General features: G+C 41.0%; 1 protein-coding gene across 1 annotated transcript in view; it reads left to right on the plus strand.

Moving 5' to 3' along the window:
- The window catches only part of LOC132145672 (AT-rich interactive domain-containing protein 1A-like), a 75,813-nt gene extending 54,699 nt beyond the window's left edge, over window positions 1–21,114 (plus strand). The window contains exons 5-20 of the mRNA XM_059556854.1: window positions 1,544–1,784; window positions 2,256–2,330; window positions 3,430–3,594; window positions 3,697–4,006; window positions 4,503–4,642; window positions 4,777–4,874; window positions 5,238–5,447; window positions 6,881–7,085; window positions 15,581–15,713; window positions 15,807–15,979; window positions 16,182–16,323; window positions 16,517–16,621; window positions 16,739–16,838; window positions 16,930–17,761; window positions 17,856–17,986; window positions 18,268–21,114. Of these exons, the coding sequence (XP_059412837.1) occupies window positions 1,544–1,784; window positions 2,256–2,330; window positions 3,430–3,594; window positions 3,697–4,006; window positions 4,503–4,642; window positions 4,777–4,874; window positions 5,238–5,447; window positions 6,881–7,085; window positions 15,581–15,713; window positions 15,807–15,979; window positions 16,182–16,323; window positions 16,517–16,621; window positions 16,739–16,838; window positions 16,930–17,761; window positions 17,856–17,986; window positions 18,268–20,169 (4,962 nt within the window). The 3' untranslated portion in view covers window positions 20,170–21,114. The remainder of the gene's footprint in view (window positions 1–1,543; window positions 1,785–2,255; window positions 2,331–3,429; window positions 3,595–3,696; window positions 4,007–4,502; window positions 4,643–4,776; window positions 4,875–5,237; window positions 5,448–6,880; window positions 7,086–15,580; window positions 15,714–15,806; window positions 15,980–16,181; window positions 16,324–16,516; window positions 16,622–16,738; window positions 16,839–16,929; window positions 17,762–17,855; window positions 17,987–18,267) is intronic.
- Window positions 21,115–27,550: the final 6,436 nt, after the last annotated feature.

The following is a 27,550-nucleotide window of genomic DNA, read 5'->3' on the forward strand; positions in this document are numbered from 1 at the left end:
AACCATCAATAATCAAAGACACGTGGTCACACAACATACCCATGTTTGCTTCATGAATATTGTTATATCTGTGTAGAAAGTAGGGCTGTCACTTTTAGTTCGAAAATCGATTGCACAATCGATCGGACCAACCAAAAAAGTTTCGAAAATGAAAATAGGGAATCGATTTTAACCAAATTTGTACACTATTCATTTTAAAATAATTAAACAATTAAAAAATATAGATGTAACAAAACTCACAAACAAGCAGAAACAGAAAATAAAGAATTCCAAAAGTGCAGTATGCCTTGCGAAAGCTAGACAGAAAATACCAGCAATTTTACGCGCCTATAAGACCCAGTGACGTCGAAAGCGACCTTTTATGCTGCGTTCACACCAAACGCGAATAGAGCGTCTGGCGCGAATGATTTCAATGTTAAGTCAATGTAAAGACGCGTTTACACACGTCTGGAGGTCTCGCGGCGCGGTCATCTAGTTACAGGAGATTCTGAGTTATGAAAAGGACCATTGCAAGCTGACAGCGACCGGCTTTTGTGGTGGAAAATTGTCAGTAATACCCCCACCTTGCGCAGCTGTACCTGAGTGTCCCTGGGACATCAGTGCGGTCGGAGCACGTCTTCTCAACAGCTGGACATATAGTGAATAAAAAACGCTCTGCTCTGGACCCCGAAAAATGTTGATCGACTTGTTTTCCTTTCCAATAAATTTGTAATTGCCATAGCCGATTGTCATTTCATGCTTTAAATTAGAACATTTTTATTAAAATTTTAGAAGAAAGGTCTTAGGTGATGTTTAGGTGATGGTCTCTTGAAGATTTCAGTTGAGATGCTAGATGTCTCGGTGGGGTTTTAGCAAGATGTGCTTTAACTGTAACTATTACAAGGTTTCTAAACCAGAAGCAAGATGCTTGTCCCAATAGAAGTACATGACGTGCTCATTCCTGGATATTATAATGTTGCTAGGGGGTTTATTTGTTGTTTTGAGAGGTTTCTGGCTAGCTGCTTGCTTGCTAAAGTTGAAAGAGCCTATTCTAAATTTTCTACAATATTTTGGTTTGTAGACATGTTGAGATTACTCCTTTAGTGTACGTTTGTTCAATAATTGCTCATTTTATCAGCCACATACTTTATTTATTTTTTAAATAGAGCACTTATGGGTAAAATATGAGATGCATAGAAAAAATAGTTTGAGAGATCACTTGCAAAATATTTGCCTTCCTTGTAGTAACTTTTTTCGTACACACTCAAGTATTGCAGTCCCAGAGAAACTTTTCTGAAATCGTAGAAATATAGATTGTTCCTCCCATCTCATATTTCCATCAGCAGCAAAATGTCTGAGAAGCGAGCGCAACAGTTCTAGAATATTTTATCTTCTCATCTCATGTGTCCCCTCAGAACTTCAGTAAAAACTAGGCGCACGTCTGTCAGTAAAGCGTGTGATTTGAGCGATCATTCAGGTCTGTAGTACAGTGTGGGACGAGCAGCAGTACTAGAGAGGCTTGGCACTGATAACAGGTTTCTGTCCGTCTGGTTGTCCTGTGCAGGATCTGTCGGGCTCCATCGATGACCTCCCCACAGGCGCAGAGGGTGCTCTCAGTCCGGGCGTCAGTACATCAGGAGTGTCCAGCAGTCAGGGCGAGCAGAGCAACCCGGCGCAGTCGCCCTTCTCACCCCACACCTCCCCTCACCTGCCGGGGATCCGCGGCCCGTCACCCTCACCTGTGGGCTCGCCCGCCAGTGGCCCGGCCTCACGCACGGGACCCCTCTCACCTGGAGCCATGCCTGGTGGGACTCGCATTTATGCAGTTTGTTTACTGTTACTTGCACTAACACTGCAGTTCAGTGTAGGTGTTTTCATAAGCGTCAGTTTGTTTGTTTTTTTTATTGTAATGCATCATCTGAAAGCTGATTAAATAAGCTTTCCATTAATGTTTGGTTTGTTAGGACAATATTTCCCTGAGATGCATCTGAATCTGAGGGTGAAAAAAAATCATAATATTGAAAAAATCACCTTTAAAGTTGTTCAAATGAAGTCTTTGGCAACACATATTAGAAATCAAGAAATTTACGAAATATCTTCATGGAACATGATCTTTACTTAATATCCTAATGATTTTTGGCGTAAAAGAAAAATCGATAATTTTGACCCATACAGTGTATTTTTGGCTATTGTTACAAATATACCTGAGCTACTTCTGACTGGTTTAGTGCTCTAGGGTCACATTAGTTTAACTGTCAAGTTTACCCCTCCTATAGGAACCCAGATGCCCCCCAGACCCTCCAGTGTCCAGTCGGATGGGATGTTACATTCCTCCATGGGTCAGGATAGAGGTGAGTCATGTGACTTATTGTTTTTTTTTAATGTTTATCTTTGCTGCATGATTAATTGAAGTAAAACTGAAGTCACAATATGGATTAGTGCTATTTTCTAATTGTGAAAGCTGTGTTTATTAAATGTTTGGTCTGAGTGAAGCACGGCACTGAGTTAAATTATGCGTGAGCAGCTCGTGATCCAGTCTTTGAAGGCGTTGTTAGGCATTACGTGAAGGGTTTCATTTTAAGCCTTTTTTTTCACACACACAAAAAAAAAATGTATTGAAGCAAGTTTGTTAAATGCTGTCCTTCTAAAAAATAGTTCCTGACAGCAACAGTCACTCACTCACACACATCTGCTTATCTCTCAGCATGAGAAAAACATCTGTTTTCAGTCTTTTAGCTTTAAAGCAGACCGATTCACGGCACGGCCCGAGTTTGCAAGCGTCATCACAGTGTAAACTGACAGACATACAGAATCATGCCTGAAACAGAAGACTAATAACTACAGTAATATTCCCTCCTCACTTCGGAAACTTGGGCTTCCACACAGACTCCTGGTGCACACACATCAACATATCTCCGCTTAAGAAGTGTTTATTAGACGGGGAAGGAGGGGGTCTCAAAATTAAAGATGAAAGATGCAGCATTACACCAACAGGGGTAACTCAGACTTCATTAAATAAATAAAAAAACTGTTAATTCTGCCGAAATATATTATAGTTATTGATTGTTTATGTTGCTAAAGGTGTTGCTCAGTGATGCACAGAAGCATTTGGTGAAGCGGTCATAGCACTGATCTATAATAGAGAACATGTATAGATCAGTGGGTTATAGGATTTTGTTAGGGGTGCACGATAAATATCTGCTGATATTTAATGCGCATCTTGTCAGTAAAGCCGGTTCTGTAGTCAGCAGTAAATCTCTACACGTCCGTGATTTCATGTGGAGCACATTCACTGACAAGCTGGTCAAAACATGGCCATCTTCATGTGTACTTTGGTGCGGCTCTGTGCTGTGCTCATGAGTCCAGCTTGGATAGGCAGCAGAACTCCTAGCATGAAAGCAGAACCTCGGGGGTGGTTTACTGTAGCGTGACTCTGTCTGCTCTCTACAGTCTACATGAGGAACCCCCAGATGCCTTACGGCTCTCCTCAACCCGGGTCAACTTTATCCCCACGGCAGTCATCTGGAAGCCAAATGCATAGTGGGATGGGTTCCTTCCCGCAGAACAACTCCATGGGCAACTTTGGTCCACAGGGTGGCCAGTACGGACCACAAGGTGAGAAGCTTAGATTTGACTGAACACTGATGCTTTTCAAGAACATCAAACACATTTTACACAAGCCTAGAGTGTGCATTAACCTTAAAATCTCTTGCACAGGTTACCCGAGGCCTCAGGGTTACGGAGGCATGCCGAACGCTAACTATCCAGGTGGTCCTGGCATGGGCGGGAACATGAACCCTATGGCAGGGCAGGGTGGAGGGGGGCCGTATGGAGGGATGCCTCCGGGACGCATGGGTCCAGGGCAGATGGGTACGAGGCCGTACGGCCCTGGCATGGGCCCCAACATGGGCGGCATGCCTCCTCAGGTGGCGTCAGGAATGTGTCCGCCGCCTGGGATGAACAGAAAGCCTCAGGATCCCGCTGCAGCGGCGGGGATGCACCATGTCCCATCCAACGCATTACACAGGTACAGGTGTGCCTGGACGGGGAACCCGTATTCAGAAAGACACAGGAAACAAGTAACGTTTGCTAAAGGCTAGACACGTATTGATTAATTTGTTTGGGCTATGATTCTGATTAACCTTAGGCTCAGAAACTATATAATTAAATAGAACTATATAATTAGGGCCTAAAATTAACACTTGCCACAAAGTTAAAATGGTTTTTAACAGTTGTTTTGATTTTAAGTGATTCTCACATTACCGGTCATTGACAGGCATGCTATAAAGTTAGTTTTAGGGCCTGTATTTAATGTTTAGCAAATGTGGAAATGAGGTAAATGCAATTTTATATTTCAACTCTGCTGGTAGAGTGGGACTTCTAGCAGTCCTGCGGAGCACAGCTGGATTCAGTCTGATCACACTGAGAGAGATGTAAATCAGATCAAGGCAGTGTGTTCAAAGCAAGTCATTCGTACCATTTAAGATTCAGTTTATCTTAATTCTCATTCATTTCTCTTCTAGACCGCCTGGATATCCCAACATCAACCAGGGAATGATGGGAGCCGGGTCGCCGTATGCCCCGCCAATGAACAGCATGCAGGGTATGATGAATCAAGCAGGACCGTACCCTATGGCCGGAAACATGTCCAACAACTCGGCCGGTAAGCAGTGTAACTCACTTGCTTTGCTTCCAGCATTGTAGTTTTTTTGCTAAGAGTTCAAACTGTAGACCTTTTTGAAGTGGATAAAATGCTTTTTGGCCCACAGTGACACAGTGTTTGCATTTGTCTCCTAGGCATGGCTCCCAGTCCAGAGTTTGGCATGGACAAGCACAACCAATCTCAGAAGTTGAATAACAAAGTGGATGGGACGCCTAAGACCGAATCGAAGAAGGTGAAGAGCTATTAATATTTGAATGGGTCGGGTCCGGGCTGTTGCAGACCGGAGGATGTGGGCGGTCAGCCCTGAGCCCTGTGAACGGCTCTTGACTGATCATCTGTATGGAGAGCTGTGATAGCTGGAGACTACAGGAGGAGAAACGCACATTCAGGGCTTTCTGGCTTTATACATCATCAATGAAAATGCTTTTCCGCTGAAATGCACATTGCACATATACAGTGCATTGATATACCCGCTAGTGTGTGCTTACCGTTTATAAAAATTGCATTGGGGAATTTTTCCCACATAACTAAACAACAGGAATCTAATACTTGGGTGCATTTTACCATTTTTTGCTCCTTTTTTTTGTCCCTGTAGAAGTCCAATTCCTCGACCACCACTAATGAGAAGATAACCCGTCTATATGAGCTGGGGCCAGAACCAGAGCGCAAGATGTGGGTGGATCGCTACCTTGCGTTTACGGAGGAGAAAGCCATGGGGATGAACAATCTCCCTGCGGTGGGCCGCAAGCCCCTGGACCTCTTCCGCCTCTACGTGTCCGTCAAAGAGATTGGCGGCCTCACTCAGGTGTGAAATGGAAGCTGACCCTTACAGAAAGGTTTTTTTTAGGAACTATTATATGTCATGAAAGGGTGTAAACAAGACTTTTAACTCAACACAATATGGAAAGCACAGACGGAATTGTGGAACACAGTCGTAAAAATGGAATTTACTGTATAAGCCGGAATGTCACGGAATTTGGGTATGGACTAGCGTCTGAAAATTACGCCCCCAAAAAGACCATTCATATATGAATCCTGCATGTTCTTCATATCTGCGAATGAATGGCGCAGGTTTCATTTACTATAAATACTGAAGTGTGCATGACGCTAGCTGTGTTTTTAGCATCTGCCGTCTCACTCAGTAAGTGTGTGCACATCATCATATATACACACAGAAACAAAACACTGCAACTGCAACCGGCCAAAATAAAAGACCGGCTCAATTTGAAGAAATTGTGACAGAAATATATTACTATCGTGTGAATCTTAATGTAATACTACTACTAATAAAATTATTATTAACTTTATTTTTAACGAATTATCACAATTTTTTCATGTTTTAATTTTATCAGTACACCTGTTGTGCAGTCCTTTGTTTGCACACAAAAAATAAATAAAAATTTCATTGCATTTCAAGAAAAATGTAAAGTTTTATGGCTTAATTTGAATAACAGAAAATTATAGATAAATAAAACGCATTTCATAGGGCCCTAAAATTCAATTTTTGTTAAACTTAATAAACTGCAGTAAAATTTTTGTTTATTTTAAAACTTTTTAAAAAGCTCTTTGGTTAATAAACTTTATTTTAACCATTAAATTGGAGTCCAGAAAAAAAATGGAAAAAGAGAATTTGGAAAAAAATACAATTGATTTCATTGGGCCTTAATTTAGAGGGTAACTTGATTCCTGTATAGTTTGACTAGATTGCAGATTAAAACAATTGCAGTAAAGCACCCAAATTTCGGCTACCGAAAATAGGATAAACTAAGGTTGGATTTGCCATATCTAATATAATTTTCAATCGATACTGAGATGGCTTTTTAAATCAAGAAAAATCTTTTAGTTGTTGTTTTCTGTCAATGTGTGTACGTCAATAAGCATTATTCATAGTGTACTTGACAGCCAGTAATCTGTGTATGCTATGTGCATTGTTACTTTAAGAGTAACAAAGTTAAAAAATGTTGTATTGTATATCTGAATAAGAAATTAAAACTAGAGCTGATCACTAGAATTATATTAGTATTAGATCTTATTTTTGCCATCCACACAGCCTTGCTTGTTATTATAATTGTAATAGGATTTGCACAATAAGAACAAGAACATAACAGTTTTATAGGGTCATTTATGATTTCTTGTTGACTTTTGTAGTCAGACTATATTAGTTTTAGCTGGATTTGTACAGTATGTGCTGGGTTTGAATCCACTCAGTCATTGTTTCGGTCTGTCTGCCGTTATCAGGTGAACAAGAATAAGAAGTGGAGGGAAATAGCCACTAACCTGAATGTGGGCACATCCAGTAGTGCTGCCAGCTCTCTGAAGAAACAGTACATCCAGTGTCTGTACGCCTTCGAGTGCAAGATCGAGCGAGGGGAAGACCCCCCGCCCGAAATCTTCAACAATGACCCTAAAAAGAACCAGGCCAAGGTCCAGCCTCCTTCACCAGGTCAGTGCAGACACCTCTTTTATATGAAACCAGTCCAACCTCATGTCCTTGCCGGGTTTGATGCAGAAAGACTTCTTTTCAGTGTTAGTGCTTCAGTCTTTATTGCACTTGGTAGCTCTGCCATTTTGTATTTGTGTATTTCCACACTCTGTCTTCACAGAAAAATGTTCTGACTAGTGCTTTCTTTCAGCATTTCTTATTCTGATGTACGTTTGGTGTGTTATGCAGAAATGAAGCAAGTTGCAATGAATTTTTAGGAAAGGTAAATGCGGTATTATTCTGAGCCAGTTTGCCAAATGCAGATACAATGTGTTCAAGATGTCCAGGAAACTGACATATAATCAGCCTTGAAAGACGTCAACTGCCTTGACATAAACCCTTTCCCATTGCTCCGATAACGCACCTTTAACAGCTAGATTAATGTGAATCTTTATAGTGTGCATGTCTTGTTTTAATGGAGTGTTTCTTTGATGTGGTTTAGTACAGCTGGTAATGATTGATGCTCATTCCTTGTGTCGTTTATAGTGATTTACGGTACTGCTAGCTACCACACTACTCTGTTCTGCTGGGATAGCATTGCTTATTTATTCCCTTCCGTGTTCAGAGTAGAGCTGGGAAATATTAATGAATTTTGCTGCCAATATACACAACAGTATTATTTAGGATTGGTCCCATAGATGATGCAATCGTCCATCGTCGATGGCTGATAGACTTCATGATGTTGAGCCAGCATCGTGATCCCCGCAATCTGCCGCACACCCAATAATGACGTGTATACGGAAACTCTCAAGGGAATAAATACGAGATGGGAAGAAAATATGTATTTGAATATTTTCCTTTGCAGTTATATCGTTAGGTAATTATACTACATTTATATTTCAGGCATCAGGGAGACTCTATTTTGCATGTCATTGAAATTGCTTTTGAGTGCACGATCGCTTTTTAGTTTCACTTTCAATTTCGAGATTCCTGATTGCACACACTGTTTATACTATCAAGCGGCAGTACTTACCACACATTTTACTGGAATATATTTTTGTCAGTGGTGATGAGGATCTGCAAATCATTCGCCATCATCCTCAGTCATCTCTCCTTACTCTGTTTATGTGGTATGTGAAATTTTATGTACTGTAATGTAACAGGCAACCGTTACACCTGCATCCAGTATTGACAGCATCACTAATAATGAGTTCTATAAACTGATCTATGAAGAGTCTGTTTTCCATGCCTTATAAGGATTCACGCTTTGGACACACCCCCTAACTACACCCCACAACAAACCCCGCCTCCACCGATGTCATCGTCCATCGCAATGTTTCACTGTAGACCTCGTCCAACGCCAATTTTATAGACATCAACCAACCCTATTATTAATAGCATCATTTTTAATGCACTTTTTATTTCAACTTTAGTTTCATCATCACTAAATTTGGTTTAACAGAGTTCAGAAAAAACAAACACTAGTTTGTAAGATAAACATTTCTGTGAGATTGTTCAGGAAGTTGACTAAAAACATTCATGCCATGGTTTGTTTGCGTGATCAATCAAAAATGTTCACAGAAGTCCAGAAGGCACTGAAACATAAATGACAGTTTTCATTAAAACTCAAAAAAGAGGGAACGTTTGGATGGTTATATTTGGGTAATTGGGTACTTGATCTCTGTGTGCTGTTCAGGGTGTCGACTTCCAACCAAAATAAAGTTCTTCGTCCACAGACAGCTTCCCTTTTCAGACAATTAAGTTTTACATATAGCTGTTTTACTGTTTTGGGTGTGGTAAAGAGTGCCCACAAAGCTCACATCTTTACCTGCTATAGTTTATCTACGTTGTGCACATGCAAAAAGAAGCAATATTTAGACGTCACAGTGTTTGTGTGATGTTTATTTGTTTTTGTTTTTTGCTGAACATTTGGTGCATCAGTTTTTTTTTTAATTAGTTTCTTGACGTTTTTGTTTTTCTAAGATCTATATAGGTGCATATAAATAAATGATTAAATATCCTTCTTCAATTTGTTCTTTTAGGGAAAGTTCATGACTTTTTAAACTACAACAACAGTCGTTTAAAATGGTTGAAAAGTGTGATTGTTTATCATCTTCAACTATGTTTATCATCAGAATGAACACACTACTGATAGACTTCAGATGCGTCCTTGAAGTTCCCAGTGCTTAAAGGCAGGGTAGGTAATACATGTATAAACAACTTTCTTCCAAATTTGTTTAAACTTTCTATATATATCAATGCATAATTAAAATGTAAGTACTCTGATAAAAATAGTATAAAAATAGTGACTCTAGACTGTTTAATCTGTATTAAACACAGCTCATTATTTCCATTTCGGGACGAAACATAGGATTGGCTTAGGCGACTGTCACTCTCTCGCAACCATGGCAACCACCCTTTTGCCACACATGACCTGCCCACTTGCGCGCGCACGTTTGATTTGAGGAAACAGCACGTTTGATTCAACAGGCACGGATCCTAGGAATACCAAAACAATGGCAGAGAAACAGCAAGCAAAATTCACAGTACCAGCCTATGCAGTTAGTGAAGCCAAACCAGGCAAAACAAGGAAGACTGTAACAGTACAAGAAAAGGCAATGAACAAAAAGTCTTTGGATAAACAAAGAAATAAAACGCGAGTTAAAATCGGCGTGGCTTTCCAGCGATGGCGAGAACTGAGGGAACTCAAGGGGCTGAAAAGTGACTCCTTGATGGCTTTATTTCTGCTGGACAGGTAAATCTTTCTTTTTGTATTTTGATCATACATATTTTTTTCATGAAGCATGTGTCATTAGCACACGTAGCTGCGTAATATAGCTAACATAACATTACTTAGCGAGCCATAGTAGAGGCTTTGGAAGGAGCCCAGAAGGGAGGGGGTGGACTAAATGGAAATAATGAGCTGTCTTTAAAACAGTCGTGAGAGGTCTACAGTCACTCGATTTTTATACTTTCTTTTTCAGAGTACTTACATTTTAATTATGTATTGATATATAAATAAAGTTTAAACAAATTTGGAAAAAAAGTTTTTTATAAATTTTTTTACCTACCCTGCCTTTAATGCTGTTTTTTTATTATTGTTTAATGCATCAATCAGAAGCAGCAATGCACCGGACAGGCATCCCGAGCGTGTTTACTGTAGCAAGCACAGCATTTGTCTGCAACAATGGCAGTGTGTCCGGCCTATTGTATGAAGCTGGCTAAAAGCCTGGGTGTTAAACACGCTTCAGCAGACCGATGGGTTATGCGCTCCATTCTGTTTCACTCCATCCAGCTTTTTCAGCCCAGAACCGCGTCCCATGTAAAAGACTCTGAGCCAGAGAGAGAGTTCAGTAGAGAGTGACTGAGATTACAAGAGAAATGGGGCGAGGAAGGGGATCCCCTGTGATGTAGAGCATGTCTGCTTGGCACTGGGTCAGGTGCTCCAGGCTGACTGCTTTTTTTCCCTGCTGCAGACGGCTTTCTCCTGGCCTTAGGATTCAGAGGCAACCCCCTGGAGGGTTGAACCAAGCCAGAAAAAAGATGAATGGGGGGAAAAAACGAAGGTGGTGGTGGCATGTAAAGTCACGCTGGGTTTTTCTTCCTCATCTTTTTTTTCTTTCCCAACCTCCCCTTTCTTTATCTACATTAGTGTGATGTACTTACTCAGAGGAGGGAGGCTGAGGTATTGTGTGTGTGTGTGTGTGTGTGTGTGTGTGTGTGTGTGTGTAAGGAGTGAAGTGTGAGATAAGGATATGTCTGACCTGCCGGTGACCCCAGTCTGTGTGCGAGCTAATGAATGGAAGCATGAGTCATCCACTAGCTGGCCGCAAGATGAGCTGCAACATGTGGCGCTCAAACATGCTGCTCTTCCACACACATTTGTGTCTCTCTCTCTGCTTCATTCCTTTCGCTCTGACATTTACACACACAGACACACACACACACACACACACACACACACACACACACACACACACACGTACGTTGCCTCATGTCTGCTGAAGTGAGGCATGTGGCCTTGGAGGGATGGGCATGAGCACTCAAGGACGTGAAGTAACTGTATATTTCGGATAGGAATGAGGCAAATAGTGCCTCCCTTGTTAATTTTATGAGTATTTCGGTCTGTTTATCAGACTGCGACTAAAACGGTTGCATATGCGACCAAAAATATGACTTATTGAATGCATTTTTTATGTTCAGCGAATTAAACTGAGATGATGCGCATCAGAGTTTTAGTGTAAAGATGGGTTTTAAAGCGTGCTGATCTCTGCAGCACTGCAGCGCTGACACACACTTGATAAACACAGCTCAGCTGAGCAGAGCGAGGGATGTCAGTGACGGAGACATGCGCTTGTAAAAGTGCACAGCATGAACAAACTACAACAGGTAAAGCTGTGAGCTGTGTGGATATTGGCAATATTGTGTACAATTCTCGTCTATAATCAGCTATTTATAAGAGAGCCTATATGTAATCGCTCATTCAGTGTTTCAAACTGTGGAAAACATGTAAAGATGGTAAACAATGCAAAGTAATATACATTTACCTCAGAATAACCATTCGGTTTCCATAAGCTCATCAATCAGCTAGGAAAAAAACTTTACAGAGGAGCATTTTGCTATATGTGCTATTGCATATTAATATTTTTCCTTAACCTGTTGTCTACATGATTCAATTCCTATAAAATCACATGTTACTAATGAAGAAAAACAGACTGAATGTGTGAAAGACACATGACAACATTTACAGGATGCATTGAGGAGGAGCCCAAACTACACTCAGTGGCCAACTGATGCTTGTTATGTCCATGATATTAGTACAGTTCTTTGAAACTTTATATTTCAAGTTGCAAAAGACATTTGGGGTGGTGATGGCGCAGTGGATAAGACAAATGCACTTGGTGTGAGAGACCCGGGTTCGAATCCACTTTGAGAAACCAATGTGTCCCTGAGCAAGACACTTAACCCCTAGTTGCTCCAGAGGTGTGTGACCTCTGACATATATAGTAATTGTAAGTCGCTTAAGTCGCTTTGGATAAAAAAGCGTCAGCTAAATGAATAAATGTAAATGTAAATTTAGTTTCAACTTTAAGTAAACCTTAGTTCCCAGGTCATCTAAAAGAAGGATTTAAATCCTGATAAAGTCAAGAAAAGATGAGACATAAACACATGACTATTATTTAAACATTCAAATGTTATGTTATATATATATATATATATATATATATATATATATAGAGAGAGAGAGAGAGAGAGAGAGATAAAATTAATAAATAAAAAGTTTATTCTGTGGGACCGAATAAAATTATTTTTATTAGTTTTTTTCATATAGGAGCCAGTGGCTCTTTACTCAATTTTTTGGTCTGGACCCTGTGCAGTTTGCTTAAAGGTGCAGTAAGTAATTTAAGAAAAACCCAAACAAACACACCCCTGCCTTCATTGCTCTGCCCCCAAATTCATCACATGCTATGCAATGCATGCATTGGCTAACTGTTCACCCTTCAGACACCTCTCTGAAGTATGGAATCTAATGAATCTAATGCTAATGTACAGCAGCATGTCTTGGTTCTGTGAAATGGTAGATCCAATGTTACATGTCAAGCAGAAATAAAGCAACCTCTGCATCCATTTTTGGGCCTTCCCACTCTCTAACATCCAGCGCTGGGAAGCTTTTCCAATATAAATGCGAGTTCTAGCTCATTCATAAATCTTCTTTATTAGGTTATATTTCTGAGATATTTTCCTGTTTGTTAATGCCTAGGCCATCTCTTTTTCTACAGTCTACAAACCTCCAGCTTGCTCTCTCTATCTCTCTCGCCCCATCATGGATGTTAAACACTCTATTGCTAATTGGCTACAAGAATGTTGTGGTGCTCGGCCTGATCGCTCCAATCCGCTTCGTTTTTTTTCACTATAATACGGTTATTACAGTATCTTTTCCAGCACGCACAGAACCGAGAGTTAGCAAGTATTCGCAATTGTTTGAGTGTTCATTTAAAGTTTCTCAGAAATCGTTTACTGCACCTTTCAGTCGGGTCATAAGGAAATACTGTTTTCAGGTCCAAGCCACTGCACATTTTAACTGAAAAGCCATTTATGAGCACTATTTATTCTATCACACTAAAGCAAGGCTTTTAAAAAACTCATGTGTGCACATCTGTCTCCGGCAGTGTTGGGGGAAATTACTTTAAAAAATAATCGATTACGCTACTGCATTATTCCTAAAAAAAGGGACTAATTGCGTTACTTTTTATATAAAGTAATGAGTTACGTTACTTTAGTGTTCATTTTTCTCATCTGGGCTGGGCTTGCTTTTTTGTTTTTAATATAAAATGTACCTTTGGCAAATGACGAATCCCTTTTCATTCACTCAGGCTGAAGGAAATAAACAACCTTTCGGCTGTGCTGCCATTCTGGATTGTATAAAGAATAAGATGCAGGAGAAGAAAGTTCAACTTTCTTCAGCAATAAAAAAATAAAATCATGAAACGCTAATGTTGTGTTTATCTTAAGTCATTTTTGTGTATTACTAGGTCAGCAGCAAACACATTAGTTAATAAAATGTGATTAAGTACATAAAGGATATTCTTGAGAGCTGTCAGTCAGTACACTTATTTGAAAATGTCAAACTCAAATATAAATATAAAAGTAATGCATTACTTTACTAGTTACTTTATTAAACGTAATCTGATTGCGCAACTTACACTACTCCCAACACTGGTCTCCGGGCTCATGGCATCCCGGACACAATATTTTAACGTTTCACACGAGATGAATCACTGGGCATCTGGGCATCTGAGGTAACAGTGTGGAGATTAAGGTCAGTATTACAGCTAGGGCTGGAACGATTCCTCGAGTAACTCGATTACAAAAAATGATCGAGGCAAATTCCTCTGCCTCAAAGCCTCTTTTCATTTATTTTAAATCTCACGACTTGGTTCTTTCGCAATGATTTTTTCGTGTGACCATTGCAAAAGAACCGTCGTGAGATTTAAAATCAATTAAAAGAGGCTTCGAGCCGTGTGTCCATTGCAAGATAGAGCTGGCATTCCACAACTAGGGCCCTATGATTTCCGCGATGCAGAAAACGCGGAGGGAATCGTGGAATCCAGTCATAAAAAGCGCGTCTTCCTTTATTAACACACACTGAAACGCAAGTGACGCTTCGGTGATTTCAGCGTCTTTCCTCTCACTAAATAAGACGTGAACACATGAACAACATCTCCAGAACTGCTCTGACAGTCACTTCATGAGCATTTGACCGTTGTCACATCACATACACAGAACTGTAAAGGTACGTCAACCCGTCAAAATAAAAGTCCGGTTTAGTTTAAAACAAGTATTTGCCAGAGATGTATTACTATTGTTCAGCATAATGTACATAGCCTACTACTACTAAAAAAATCATATTGATTTGAAAAATCAAATCAATATTTTTTTAAGGTTTAATCTCACAACATTTCTTCCATGTTTTATTTTTAATAGTAAATCCCCTTTGTTTACCAAAAAGTTAGGTTTGCTTAATTGTCAATAATTAAAAGATAAATTAAATGAATGTTTTTTGTGTTTAATGTTTAATGTTTATCTCAGAAAATGCTTTATTTAAAACCCCAACTGAATGGCACTTAAATGCAGTTAATTCATCTGTCAACTTTATTGTCATTGTTCACAGTACAATTACAGACAGAGAAACAATGGGTAATAATCAAATGTATATTTTTGATGTATGCATTGCATTCTATGCATTTAAAAAATAAAAATATTTTTTCTAAAAAATGAAACTTAGTTGTTCATTTTAAGAGACCCAGGAGTCTTATTTTCTCTTCCATAATTAATATTGCACTTTAAGAATTTTTGGTAGAATACTCAATTACTAAAATATTCGATAGCTACAGCCCTAATTAAAGCAAACCGTGAGTGTATATTAGCAAAGTGTGTTCCTTGCTTTTGGCATCTGACAGAGTGTTTGGAGAAACGGTGACATCAAATGAAGATGATTGCCTCATCTCTTCTTCTTCAACACATGACTAAGCACTTATCTGCGTGGTAAGTGTTAGCTGCTGGTTGAGTGCTAGTAATGGAGACTCTCTCATGCTGGGATATGGAGCTTTAAACCGAAGGATGATAGTCTCTGAGCACTTAGCTGGCAGAGCACCTCTCCCTGTGTCACCAGTGGGGAAAAGTCCTCAAATGAGATTAAGCTGCATGAAAAGCAGCGTGATTTCAGGCAAGGAAAGGTTGCCAAATGAGCCGAGCTCAGCGCATTTCCTCGAAAGCGTGTCGCTGCGTGTTGGCATGCTGTCTGTCCACAATGACAGTAAAAAGTGCTGTGAAAGCGACAATCGCAGGCAGTGGGAATGTATTTGATGTTTAAATTCTAGTCATGTTGACAAGGATTTGGGTTTTCTGGTTTATGGTTCTTATTAAAGCACAGTGTTTACAACACACAATATGATGTCGACTGAACCTCCTTTAGGATTTGCTGACTGACAGATCCAATCTTTTTTTTCTCCCAGCTGGATCAGGATCGTTACAGGGTCCTCAGACGCCTCAGTCGACCAGCAGCTCTATGGCCGAAGGGGGAGACCTGAAGCCCCCTACACCTGCCTCAACACCGCACACTCAGATGCCGCCCATGCCTGGTGCTAGGTACATCTCAATGCTGTCTCTCAGTTTTGGGATATGATATTCAGAATGACTTTCAAGGGCCAGAGTACATCTGATATTATCTGTCTCACACAGGAGCAGTGTGAATTTGCAGGACCCTTTTGCTGATGGTGGGGATCCAGCTTTTTCCAGACGAAACTCTGTGACCCCCAATTCAGGTTATCAGCCTGGTATGGGTGGACCAGATATGATGGGCCGCATGGGCCCTTATGAGCCCAATAAGGACCCGTTCGGTGGTATGAGAAAAGGTGACTGTTCTGGTCATATCCTTACAGTGGAGTTTTAAGAATGCCTTTTATTAATTTATCTAGTAGAGCTACTATAATATTGGGCCAACTCTGATGATGAACATTTTGAACGTGGTAATTAACTCATAAAATTATACGTTGTATGTAATATTTTAGTATACAAAAGAGGACACTCAGTTTGACTCTCTGCTTACATTTTCAGCAGGGGAGCAGTTCATGAGCCCAGGTCAAGGCCCAAACAGTGGAATAGCTGAACAATATAACCGTGGCCCCCCAGGACCAATGGGAAATATGCAGATGGGTCAAAGACAACAGTACCCATATGGTCCAGGTTATGAGAGAAGGTGAGTGCATTCATTCCAAGTATTTGCATCAAGTGTAGCCAGTGAGTTTATTGTAGAAATCCATTAATACAGAAATCAGATTGAGTGTTAATGTTGCACGTTATAGTAGCTTTGCAGTGGTTTTTCCACATTTCAACACACAACCCAACCAAGGAGTTGTGTCTTCAGTTGCTGTTTCTTTATTTCCTCACAGACCAGATTCAAGTATGGGCCCAGATGGCAGTATGGCTCCACAGCCTAACATGATGCCTTCAGATGCAGGGATGTACTCACCCAACCGGCCCCCACAGCAACAGAGGTTAGCATTTAATAAACATTTTCTTCACTCATTTTTTATTTATTTTTTGCTATTTGCTTTTGAGCATCCATGGGTTTTTGGGCCTTTCTTAAACTACAAGTATGTTTTGGTTTGCAGGCTTGATTCTTACAGTAATCAATACCCTGGCCAAGGTGCTCCCCCTAGTGGACCATGCCCAAACCAACAGTCAGGAATTTACTCGCAACAACAACAACCGGTCAGTGAAATACAATCTTTTTAAAATTATAATATAGTTATTAGATGTGACATTGCCTAAAATAATAAAAAATTATATTTCTCAAATACAGAATTACACACAGAAGAGACCAGTTGATGGTGTTTACGGTCCTCCTGCAAAGCGTCATGAAGGAGACATGTACCCTTTCAGTGGTCAGCAGCCGGGACCCCAGGCCCCAGGTGGACCTCAGTCCCAACCTGATATGTATAACCAGTATAACGCCTATCCAGGTGCAGAAAGACGCCCTCCGGGCCCACAGAGCCAGTTTCCTTTCGGTTTTGGGAGAGATCGAGGACCTAACGTGGGTGGTCCAAACTCCCAGCCCTCCATGCCACCACAGATGATGGGTAGCTCCATGAGTGGCTCCATCCCTTCAGTCCCTGATGGACCGCAAGGTCCCATGTGGCCTGGGCGTAATGAGATGAACTACCCAAACTATCACAATCGCCAGGGGCCCCCTGGTGTCCCATCCCAAAGTCAAGGCTACCATGGCATGAATCGTTCTGAAGACATGATGTCTTCAGATCAGCGCATGAACCACGAGGGACCTTGGGCTGGCCATGTTAACCAGCGGCAGCACCCGTACGGGCCTGGGGCCTCTGGGTCGCCAATGTCCAGACCTCCTCAGTCCCTTCAGTCCTCCCAGAACCACATTCCACAAGTGTCTAGCCCTGCACCCATGCCAAGACCAATGGAGAACAGGACCTCACCCAGTAAGTCTCTATACATGCACGCAGGGATGAAGATCCAGAAGGCTGGACCTCCAGTTCCTGCATCACACATTGCCCAGGCGCCAGTGCAGCCCCCTCTGATTCGGAGAGATGTGGCATTCCCACCAGGTTCAACAGAGGCCACGCAGCCCATTCTGAAACCACGTCGTCGGCTTACCATGAAGGATATTGGTAAGAGGCTCATTGCATTGTTCCCATGAGTACTTGTGTCCCAATCCATTTTTGTTTTGGGGGTGGTCTAAAAATGGCTTTTGTTTGGTTTCAGGAACACCAGAGGCCTGGCGAGTCATGATGTCCCTCAAATCAGGCTTGTTAGCTGAGAGCACTTGGGCTTTGGATACCATTAACATTCTTTTGTATGACGACAACAGCATTTCTAACTTTAATCTGAACCAGGTGAGTAGTTTGTATAGACCAGAGTCACCAAACTTGATCCTGGAGGACTGGTGTCCTGCAGTGTTGAGCTTCAACTTGCTTCAAACACACCTGACTAGAAGTTTCAAGTATACCTAGTGAGACCTTGATTAGCTGCTTCAGGTGTGTTTAATTAGCTAAACTCTACAGGACAGCGGCCCTCCAGGACCGAGTATTGTGATCGCTGGTATAGGCCATAGGACTAGCGATGGGCCAGGTTAGTCAACTAGTGTGATTAATTTATCTTTATCTTCTAATTTCAGCTTCCTGGCTTCCTTGAGCTCATTGTTGAGTATTTCCGAAGGTGCCTAATCGAGATATTTGGCATATTGAGAGAGTATGAGGTTGGCAACCCTGGGCAACGTACACTAATTGACCCAGAGGCCATTGACCCCGAGATGTCTGATGAGGAAGGGCCAGAGGCAGAGCAGATGGAAGAGGAGGATGAGGATTACGATGAAGATATAGAGAGCAACACTGTGCAGACGTCACAGGTTCAGGTCAAGCAAGAGAAAGAGGAGACTACGCTGGTCCAAAAATCTAATGACAAGAATGATGTAGAAGAGAGGGAAGGCGAGGATAATTCTTGCAAAGATTTCCGATCATCCACCCCATTGCAGGACACCAGTGCCTCCCAGGAGAAGCCAAAGCAGGCTAGTAAATTTGACAAGCTTCCCATCAAGATATTGAGGAAAAAAGACCTGTTTGTGATTGGGCGCACTAGTAAATTGGGTCGGCGACAAGCCTTTGATAGCGGTCTTATTCATTGGAGTGTAGGTGGTGGTGACACCACAGAACACATACAAACCCATTTTGAGAGCAGGATGGAGCTCTTGAAGCATCGGAAACGGGTGCCAGTGAATGTCAAGCCACGCAAGAAGGTGTCTCAAGTAGTGGAGCCTGTTACGGAGGATGCTGAGAAGCCTCAGATAAACGAAGAGCATCAGCAAGTACAACCTCCACCATCCCCAGACCAACCATTGTCCGAAGGTAGAAGCACTACAACAGCAAGCACGTCGACGAGTATAATGGCCACAATTGATGACGTACTCTCGGCTCGGCAAGGCTCTGTGACGGAGGAAGCGGTCCGAGGAAACCAAAACGGCGACAAGGAGAATACCTTTCTATTTGGCATCGACCTAGCGCTACAGAGTCGCAATATCAAGATCTTGGAGGACGAGCCACACAGCAAAGACGAGACCCCGCTCTGTATGTTCTCGGATTGGCAGGACTCTCTCGCCCGCCGCTGCATCTGTGTTTGCAACATCATTCGCAGCCTTTCCTTCATTCCTGGCAATGATCTGGAGATGTCTAAGCATCCAGGACTTTTGCTGTTGCTTGGCCGGCTGGTGCTGTTGCACCACTGGCATCCTGAACGCAAGCAGGCCCCGGTTACCTACGAGAAAGAGGAAGAGGAAGACGAAGGTGTCAGCTGTGAGCGAGATGAGTGGTGGTGGGACTGTCTTGAAGTTCTGCGGGAAAACTGCTTGGTCACATTAGCGAACATCTCAGGCCAGCTGGATCTGTCCATCTACCCTGAAAGTATTTGCCTGCCGCTGCTGGATGGCCTGCTCCACTGGGCCGTGTGCCCTTCAGCGGAAGCTGTTGATCCTTTCCCCACGTTGGGGCTCAACGGGACTCTGTCTCCCCAGAGACTTGTCCTGGAGACCCTCAGCAAGCTTAGTATCCAGGATAACAATGTTGACCTCATTTTGGCTACACCGCCTTTCAGCCGCCTTGAGAAGCTCTACGGCTTTCTCGTGCGAATGGTTGGGGACCGCAAAGTGCCCGTCTGTCGGGAGATGGCGGTGGTGCTGCTAGCCAACCTGGCGCAAGGCGACAGCGTCACGGCCCGGGCTATTGCTGTGCAAAAAGGCAGTGTAGGAAACCTTCTTGGCTTCTTGGAGGACAGTCTTGCAGCCACCCAGTTCCAACAGAGTCAGGGCTCTTTGATGCACTTTCAGGGTGCGCACTTCGAGCCCACTAGTGTGGACATGATGCGGCGGGCAGCCCGTGCCCTGCACGCTCTTGCCAAAGTGGAAGAGAACCACTCAGAGTTCAGGCTGTACGAGTCACGGCTACTGGACATATCAGTGTCCCCGCTCATGAACTCTTTGGTGTCCCATGTAATCTGTGACGTACTTTTTCTGATCGGCAAGTCATGACAGCCGTGGGGGCGATCATGTTTTTCCCCACTCGTTGTTTTTAATGTGTGTGTGTCTGCGTGAGTGGAGAAAATTTAACAGCGAAACCGATGGACTGTATGTTGATTTTTTTTTTTTTAATTTATGCAAAATCACCTCAGATTCCACTGTTTGTCTACCCTTGCTTCGCTCTCAAGGACGGATATATGTCGCGACGGATTTAACACATGGATAAGAATTTGAGATTCTCGCCTGCAAGAGTGCGCTGCCCTTTGGACTATTTTGTAAGGAAAAATAATGACAAAAAGACAAAAAAAACAACAAAACTGTAACCAAAGTTGCTGTCACTTTTACAGTGAGTTTGGGGAAAACCTGTGCCTGTATTCACCTTCCAGGTGAGGACGGGCACGGAGGCGACCATTATCTGGTTCTTGAGGCTAAACGGACTCTCAGACTCTGGTGTGTGGTATTAATTGCTGTAACTTGGATTATATATATACTTAGCCCTAAAGGAACCAGGTCATTGGCTGTGAACAGACATGTAAATGGGAGGCCTGTGCAGTAGATTGTAGGACTTTTTTTCTGTACTGTACACCTTAAAACTGTAAACATACTGTAACAATACTGTTTCACACTGAGATAACGCTGGCTTGGCAGCGAAAAAACTGTAGTTTTTAAAAAATGATGATTTTAGTTCATGTTGAGAGAGGAAAAAATGGCTTTCCCCCCAAAGTAACGTGAACCTACAACACCCCGACCTCTTCTTTGTCCCTCGATTGTATGACTTGACCCTTAAAGAAATCACCTCTTAGGACTGGTCTTGAGCTCTAGATGCAGTCCAGGCTGCAGTGTATATAATGATGTTGTAAATTACACTTTGCTCTTTTTCTTTCTCTCTCATCTTATGGCGCTCTTCACCGTTTTTAATCTTTGACGAATTAAAGGTTTCACTCTACAGATCTCTCATTGCGCATTGCCATGTGTTTATTTACCACCTTCCTCACCTTACATCTCTGACTGTAGGGATGCAATCTTCTGCCCTTGCGATCCCATGCACATAACATTTCAGTTCCTTTCGTTGAATCTCTAGAGGCATATATCAAACCAGACAAGTCCATTACTCCAACTGATTTCATCATCATTCATCAGAACAGATACAGTAAACGAGTTTGGTTTCCCCTCTTTCCCAGCGGTTTCCTTAGTTGATTCCAGTGCTATGGATTCATATTTGTATTTCAGATGATGTAGCTAAAAACTTGTTGTAAATTCCTTTTTCCCCCTTTTTTGGCTTAATGAAATCATTTATTCCGTATGAAATCTTTATACTATATGTTCCACGTGTTAAGAATAAATGTACATTAAATCTTGGTAAAACGCGTGTGATTGATTCATTTGTAATGACTTTTATAATCATGCATTTGGAGGTCCATGAATTTAAAACACGTCAAGCTCTACAGACTGCATTTGTTGCATCGATAATTACCATAAAAAACATTTAGATTAATCTCTCTTTAAAAGGTAGTAGTAAAGCACTTATAATCAGTGGCAAATTTTCATATGCCACTGATTTTCAAGTGTAGCCGCAAGACTTCAATGCAAGACATGTTCAGATGTTGTGATGCAGTCCGTCAAAAACCATCTGTGCATAGTTGCGGTCCAATTATTCTTAAAGTTAATATCCAAATTTTAAGGGTGATTTTATACCTGGCGTTTTTGCCCCATTAGCTTGGTTCGTTTGGGCATATATGATCACGACAATCGCATGCGGATCCGTGCCAAATTAATCGGTCCGGGATCGCCTGAACGCGGTGGTCTTGGCTCGATTGAAATCGAACTCTGGAAAAGGTTCGGTTGTAGTGAGAAAGCAATCCGATCCAATGGATCAAGCTATATCACAATGTATGATGCTGGGTAATTATCTGTGAGAAGCTGTAGACGATGTCTGTGGGTGAGCACGTCTTTGTCATTCGAAATCAAAGCATTTCTTTTCTTTTTATAAAGCATTCTTATAGCTCTTTGTAGTAGGTGCATTTCATGTTTTCCCGACAAATCCTAGACTCCTGCTCAAAATCATAAATTAATATAACGACAGCTACAAAAAACCCCAACAATAAGCCATCGAACTGTTTAGTTCCATCCTGATGGATGACCGCCATAAGCGGAATTCCGAAAATGAACTGTGGAACTTTGACCAATGAGAGGAAAGCTTACTCGCACGTGACGTCTAGAAACTTTGCAGTGTGAAACCCAGAATAAAAAGCAATAATTTCAATCCCGGTTTCAGAACAAAGCAATCGATCTTCAGGCACCCAAGATTCCTAACAGGACCAAATCCTTATGTATTACATTAGTGACACAACTAATATTCGTTAATCTATTCTAGGACAGTGATATCAGCACAGAAGTGATCTGCACAACCAAAACGTTGTCAAAGTTCAGGTAGGTGCTTCAATACGAACTCGAGTCTCCCATTTCGTTTGGTAATTTTTCAGTGCATGTCCCGTTTGCTTGCATTGTCACTACTTCACTGTAACCTGCAAAAATCTGTTCACTTCTGTAATAATCAGCATTATCCACAATTTCATAACTGATAGGACTAGACTAGACTGAAGGCCTGACTCTACAGGCATTTGCTTCTTTGCTGCAGTATGGAAATTTAGTTTTTAGGATTAACCGTATCGAGAAACACCAAGGCTGCTTGATGAAATGTAGAAGAACACTGTAGGCTCAAAGAGATGGTAAAATTGCAGCTGTAATTACTTACGCTTACTTCATTAGGCGGGAAAGTCAAGAGGTGTTTCTCAATGTCAAGGATCCTTCCTTGGCAGGACGTGTCCTTCCAAGTCACTTCCTTCAGAGGCTAGGCGAGACTCCTCTTAAGCATTCGGAGAACACATAAATGGAACAGGCTAGCAAGTGCACGTAATTGCGTCATTACGTCAGTGAAAAGGTCCGTTTGAATAATGCTGTATCGTTAAATTACTTTGGACAACTTAACTAGTTATTTATAAAAGAAATGCCGATGACGCAACCAATTGTTAAATGACAGGTCCGGTTCAGTTAACCATTTGTATTTGTATAATTTACAATATCAATATGGTAGTAATTTGTACTGGCATTTAAACGTTAAACTTTACTTATATTTACTACAGTTATAACAAATGTTTGTTAACGTAAATAAAAACCGTTAATGCTCCGACACATATGCATCCTTTCCTGTGTATGGGATATTCTTCAAACGAAGGACTGTCCTTGGTTGAAATTCCGAGGATCCTTGACATTGGAACAGTCCTTCGACGGATGTCGATGACGTAGCATCCTCGAAATACTGGCTTCCGAGGATCCTTCCTTGACATTGAGAAACACCTAAGGTCAAGGCCAGCGCATTGCATTGTGGGATTAGCGGCACATTCCATGCATACATAAAAACTGCTTTCTTGTTCACAGTGTAAATGTTTCATACTGCAAACCGAGTGATTAGAAAGCAGTGCATTGTTATAGATGTATCCCTCCCAATGCATTTCACTTTTACAATTGTGTTATAAGCATATTCCAAATTCTCAATGATTATTAATTCTTTAAGGGGTAGTATTTTATACATCATGCTTGCATGTTTTGCGCTTTTGAATCATAATGAGCACGCAGACACGTGGCTGCATTAATGTCATTATATCAGAGCAAACCCTTTTAATAACGGAAGCAGGCAGTATAATGTTTGATCCCACAGCTCCATCTAGCGGTTATGCGCAGATAACAGCACTTTGTATACGGTGAAAACCTACCATCATACAAGGCTGATTGTTTTATCCAATACATAGACATAATTAATAAACAGGACAGGAATTGCTCTCTAAACCCACTTGAAAAAATAATATAGTAAGTATTGCTTTAGTAACTATAAGGCAACTTTAACCCATATATGATCGATTGTGACTCCCTCAAACACTCATAAGGATTTACTGCATAATAATAATAAAGTAATAAGTAAATAAGAATGCTAAAATAAGTTCTAGGCTTGTAGAAAGTTATATATGAAGAGTCAGATGCAAAAGCCTCTAAGTGCTATCCAACATTTTCTTCTAAAATGATTATTTTCTCATGCTTCTATATTAATGTTCAGTTATTTTACTTTATTGTGAAAGAAAAGAAACATACTATTCATTGCCATTAAAGTGAAATTACAGAACCTACACATGGGAGCCTGATAAAAATGCTCATTTTTAGAAGATTTCAAACGGTACTTAGAGGTTTTTTTTGCATCTGAACTCTTCATATGAAGTAATCAATTTACACTATTTGAAAATAATATTTTATTTTAACGTGCACACTCTCTCTTATTCATGACTAATAGTCGAAAATGCAAACGTCTATTGTCACATTTATGTTTTACATAAATCATTAGCCTGTCGCATATTTTCCTTTCAAAACGGCGAAATTTAATAAAAGGTTGAGTAGTTTGCATCACTAGATAATCCATTACTGTTGGTCGCTAAACATTTCTATCGTTAAAATGGTTTTCTAATACAGTAGACTGCTACTCACATCTTTCCACAAACTCTAGTTGTGTTCTGACAGTAGTAAGACCCGCTTTCTTTGATTTGATTGGTCATGTCGATCATTGACGAGCACTGTTGCACCACTGAGGCAGACCAGAGCACTGCACGGGCCTCACTTTCTCCCTCCCAAAACAGCTAATACTACTGTTTCAGCTTTTTCAATAATTCAGTTTTGTATGTAATGGCAAAGTGATTATATTTCGCTTAGTTTTGAATTTAATTTAGAAAAACGTTTGCACTTTTTTTTTTTGTTGTTGTTTGTTAAATACAAGTTTTTTTGTCTTGTTTTTTTTTTTTTTTTTTTTTTTTTTTTTGTACGACCAAGCGACCAGCGCCAGACAGTGAACCTATGTTTGATCAATTTAGCCTTCTCAAATTATCACGACTTGCCTAAAATGAAATCTATAGATACTGTATAAAACAGTTCTAGCATGTTTAAATGTTAAACCTAGATAAATGTGCTCTATATCCAATAGTTTGTGCGGAAAAAGCTAGCTAAGGCGTGCTCTGCAGGACATGGAGATGCCAGCACAATCACTTGCAATTTTTTCTGTGGATACGCCATCATCTTTGCTCATAAAGGTAAGAGTAATGCATCATTTGTAACTGTAAAGGGTTACTTTTATTTGTGTGCACTCACTATCAACAAAACGTTGTGCTTTTATAAAATAAAGAAAATAATCATGGTGCACTTTCTGCCGTCTTGTATTTAACAGGAGTGCTTCACAAAAATGAACTGAAACTCCGCGAATGCACGTCTCACAGGCATGATAAATATACCTATAGAAAGCTTGTGAAATGAAACATATCAAAAACAAAAACTTTCATTATAATCATAATCCGTAAATATGCACTTTTCTCTAAAGGCGTGTCTAATGAGATGGTGAGCCAGGATCAGCAACTTCATCCTTGAAACACTAGTTTCCCCCTTCACATTTATGGTATTTACTTTTGCCGGTACTTTGCGTGTATTTGAGCACAGAACTGTTCAGCTGCGCTGCTGTGGGACTCTAAACAGTCATGGTAGCACGGTCATGTGTTGTTTCCACCAGTGCGGCAATTGTTTCATCACTAATTGACGGATGTCTAACATATAAAAATATTGCGTCTGAACTATGATGTGAAAATGCAGGGCTCTAGACCAGCCTAAAAGTTAAACTTTTAAATATTTTTGTCTTCCTAATAACAAACAGCTTTACTCATTCTTATACAAAAATTTCATCGATTAATCGAGTAATCGGATAAAATGTGTTTTTGCTTAATTGAAGTGCAATATTAATTATGCAAGAGAAAATAAGACTCCTGGGTCTCTTAAAAAAAGAAAAACTAAGTTTCCTTTTTTAGAAAAACAAATATTTTTATTTTTATTAATTAAAATGTAATTATTAAAGGTTCGGAAGACTACCTTGCTACACGATATACTGTAGGCAAAATTATATGGACCAGTGATGAAGGTGGGATAATGGTCCTGGGATGTTTTCCCTTGCCCCGCTGCAAATATCTAGGTACACACATTGCCACCAACCCCTGCCATCCCACCCCTATAGGCACATAGAGTAAAATGAAATTCTGAAAAACTATCACTTCTTCTTGCTTTACTACTCCTTCCTCTTCTTCCTGAAAACAATTTCACCTGATGATTTGAGTAGCTCTTTTTGTAAAGTTCTAGGATGATTGGGGTAATTTTGTAGGGTAGGCCGAGTGCCTCTGCATAGAAAATAATAAACAAAGTACAAGCATATATAAATGCAATAGAACAAAAATACATGTGAAATAAAGCAGTGCTTTTGGTTTCTCAGGTAAATTAACTGTATTAAGTTACAGACATTGAATAATCAAATGTAAAATAACACTGCCTTCACTGTATACATTAAATATGGTCCATAAAATTAATACAGTTTACCTTTAGCTACAAAATGTTTTTTCTTTCTTTTTTTGTTTTTTGAACAGCTGCAGGTATATTGATTGGGTTGCTGTCCCTTAGTGTTTTAATTCTACAATATATGGTGTAAAAACGTCTGAGTGCTGCCCTCTTCAGGTTGAACGGTGGCTACTGCAGTTGATTTTTTTCCTATTGGATGTTGCGGTGGCAAGTGACCTAAGCGGTGGCAGGTGACGTAAGCAGTTTCCAGCTCATTAACGCCCCTTGGTACGAGCTACCACGCCCTTGGCAGTATAAAACCATCTTGTTCCGTCAAAATCACTGTAGTGAGTCAGGAGTTGGAATTGCGAGTATTGGTAACGACCAGGATAGACTAATCTATTTAGCATAGCAATTATATAGTTATTTAGATCTTCAAGTTAGTGTAGATTTATCTGTATTTAGTACAGTGGTCAGGATGGTACGTATGTGTGTTGCTGGTTGCTACAGCACTGCTGGACTGCATAGTTTACCAGCAGACTTTAAAAGTAAGCGTCAGTGGTTGCATGCATTTGGCCTGGAAGACTGCTAGTTCCCGCCTAGAGCTCGAGTGTGCAAACTGCGTTTTACAAGGGATTGCTTCTCCAATGCAATGGAGGTGGAAACGGGCTTCTCCACACAGCTCGCGCTGAAAAGCGACGCGATGCGGGAGTTAAGACCGCAGTTTGAGCCAGCGGCTCGATTTGAAATGAACAGACACCTCGACACCCTCCACTTCAGGTAAAAGTGGGGGAGAAAAGTCCTCTACTTCAGATGAACGCTCTGTTGCAAAGCTACTTGCGTCATTACAGTCACTCTCCATTTTAGCGTCTCTGACAGCAGCTGTCAATCAATCCGTCACTGCGGGTCTCAGGATCACGCCGCACTCGCTCAGCCCCGCCCTAGGTTCATCCCCTTTATCTCCGCTGTGCTCTGCCCACTTTTC

The sequence above is a fragment of the Carassius carassius genome, chromosome 8, assembly GCF_963082965.1.
Source record: "Carassius carassius chromosome 8, fCarCar2.1, whole genome shotgun sequence".
NCBI classification, from domain to species: Eukaryota; Metazoa; Chordata; class Actinopteri; order Cypriniformes; family Cyprinidae; genus Carassius; species Carassius carassius.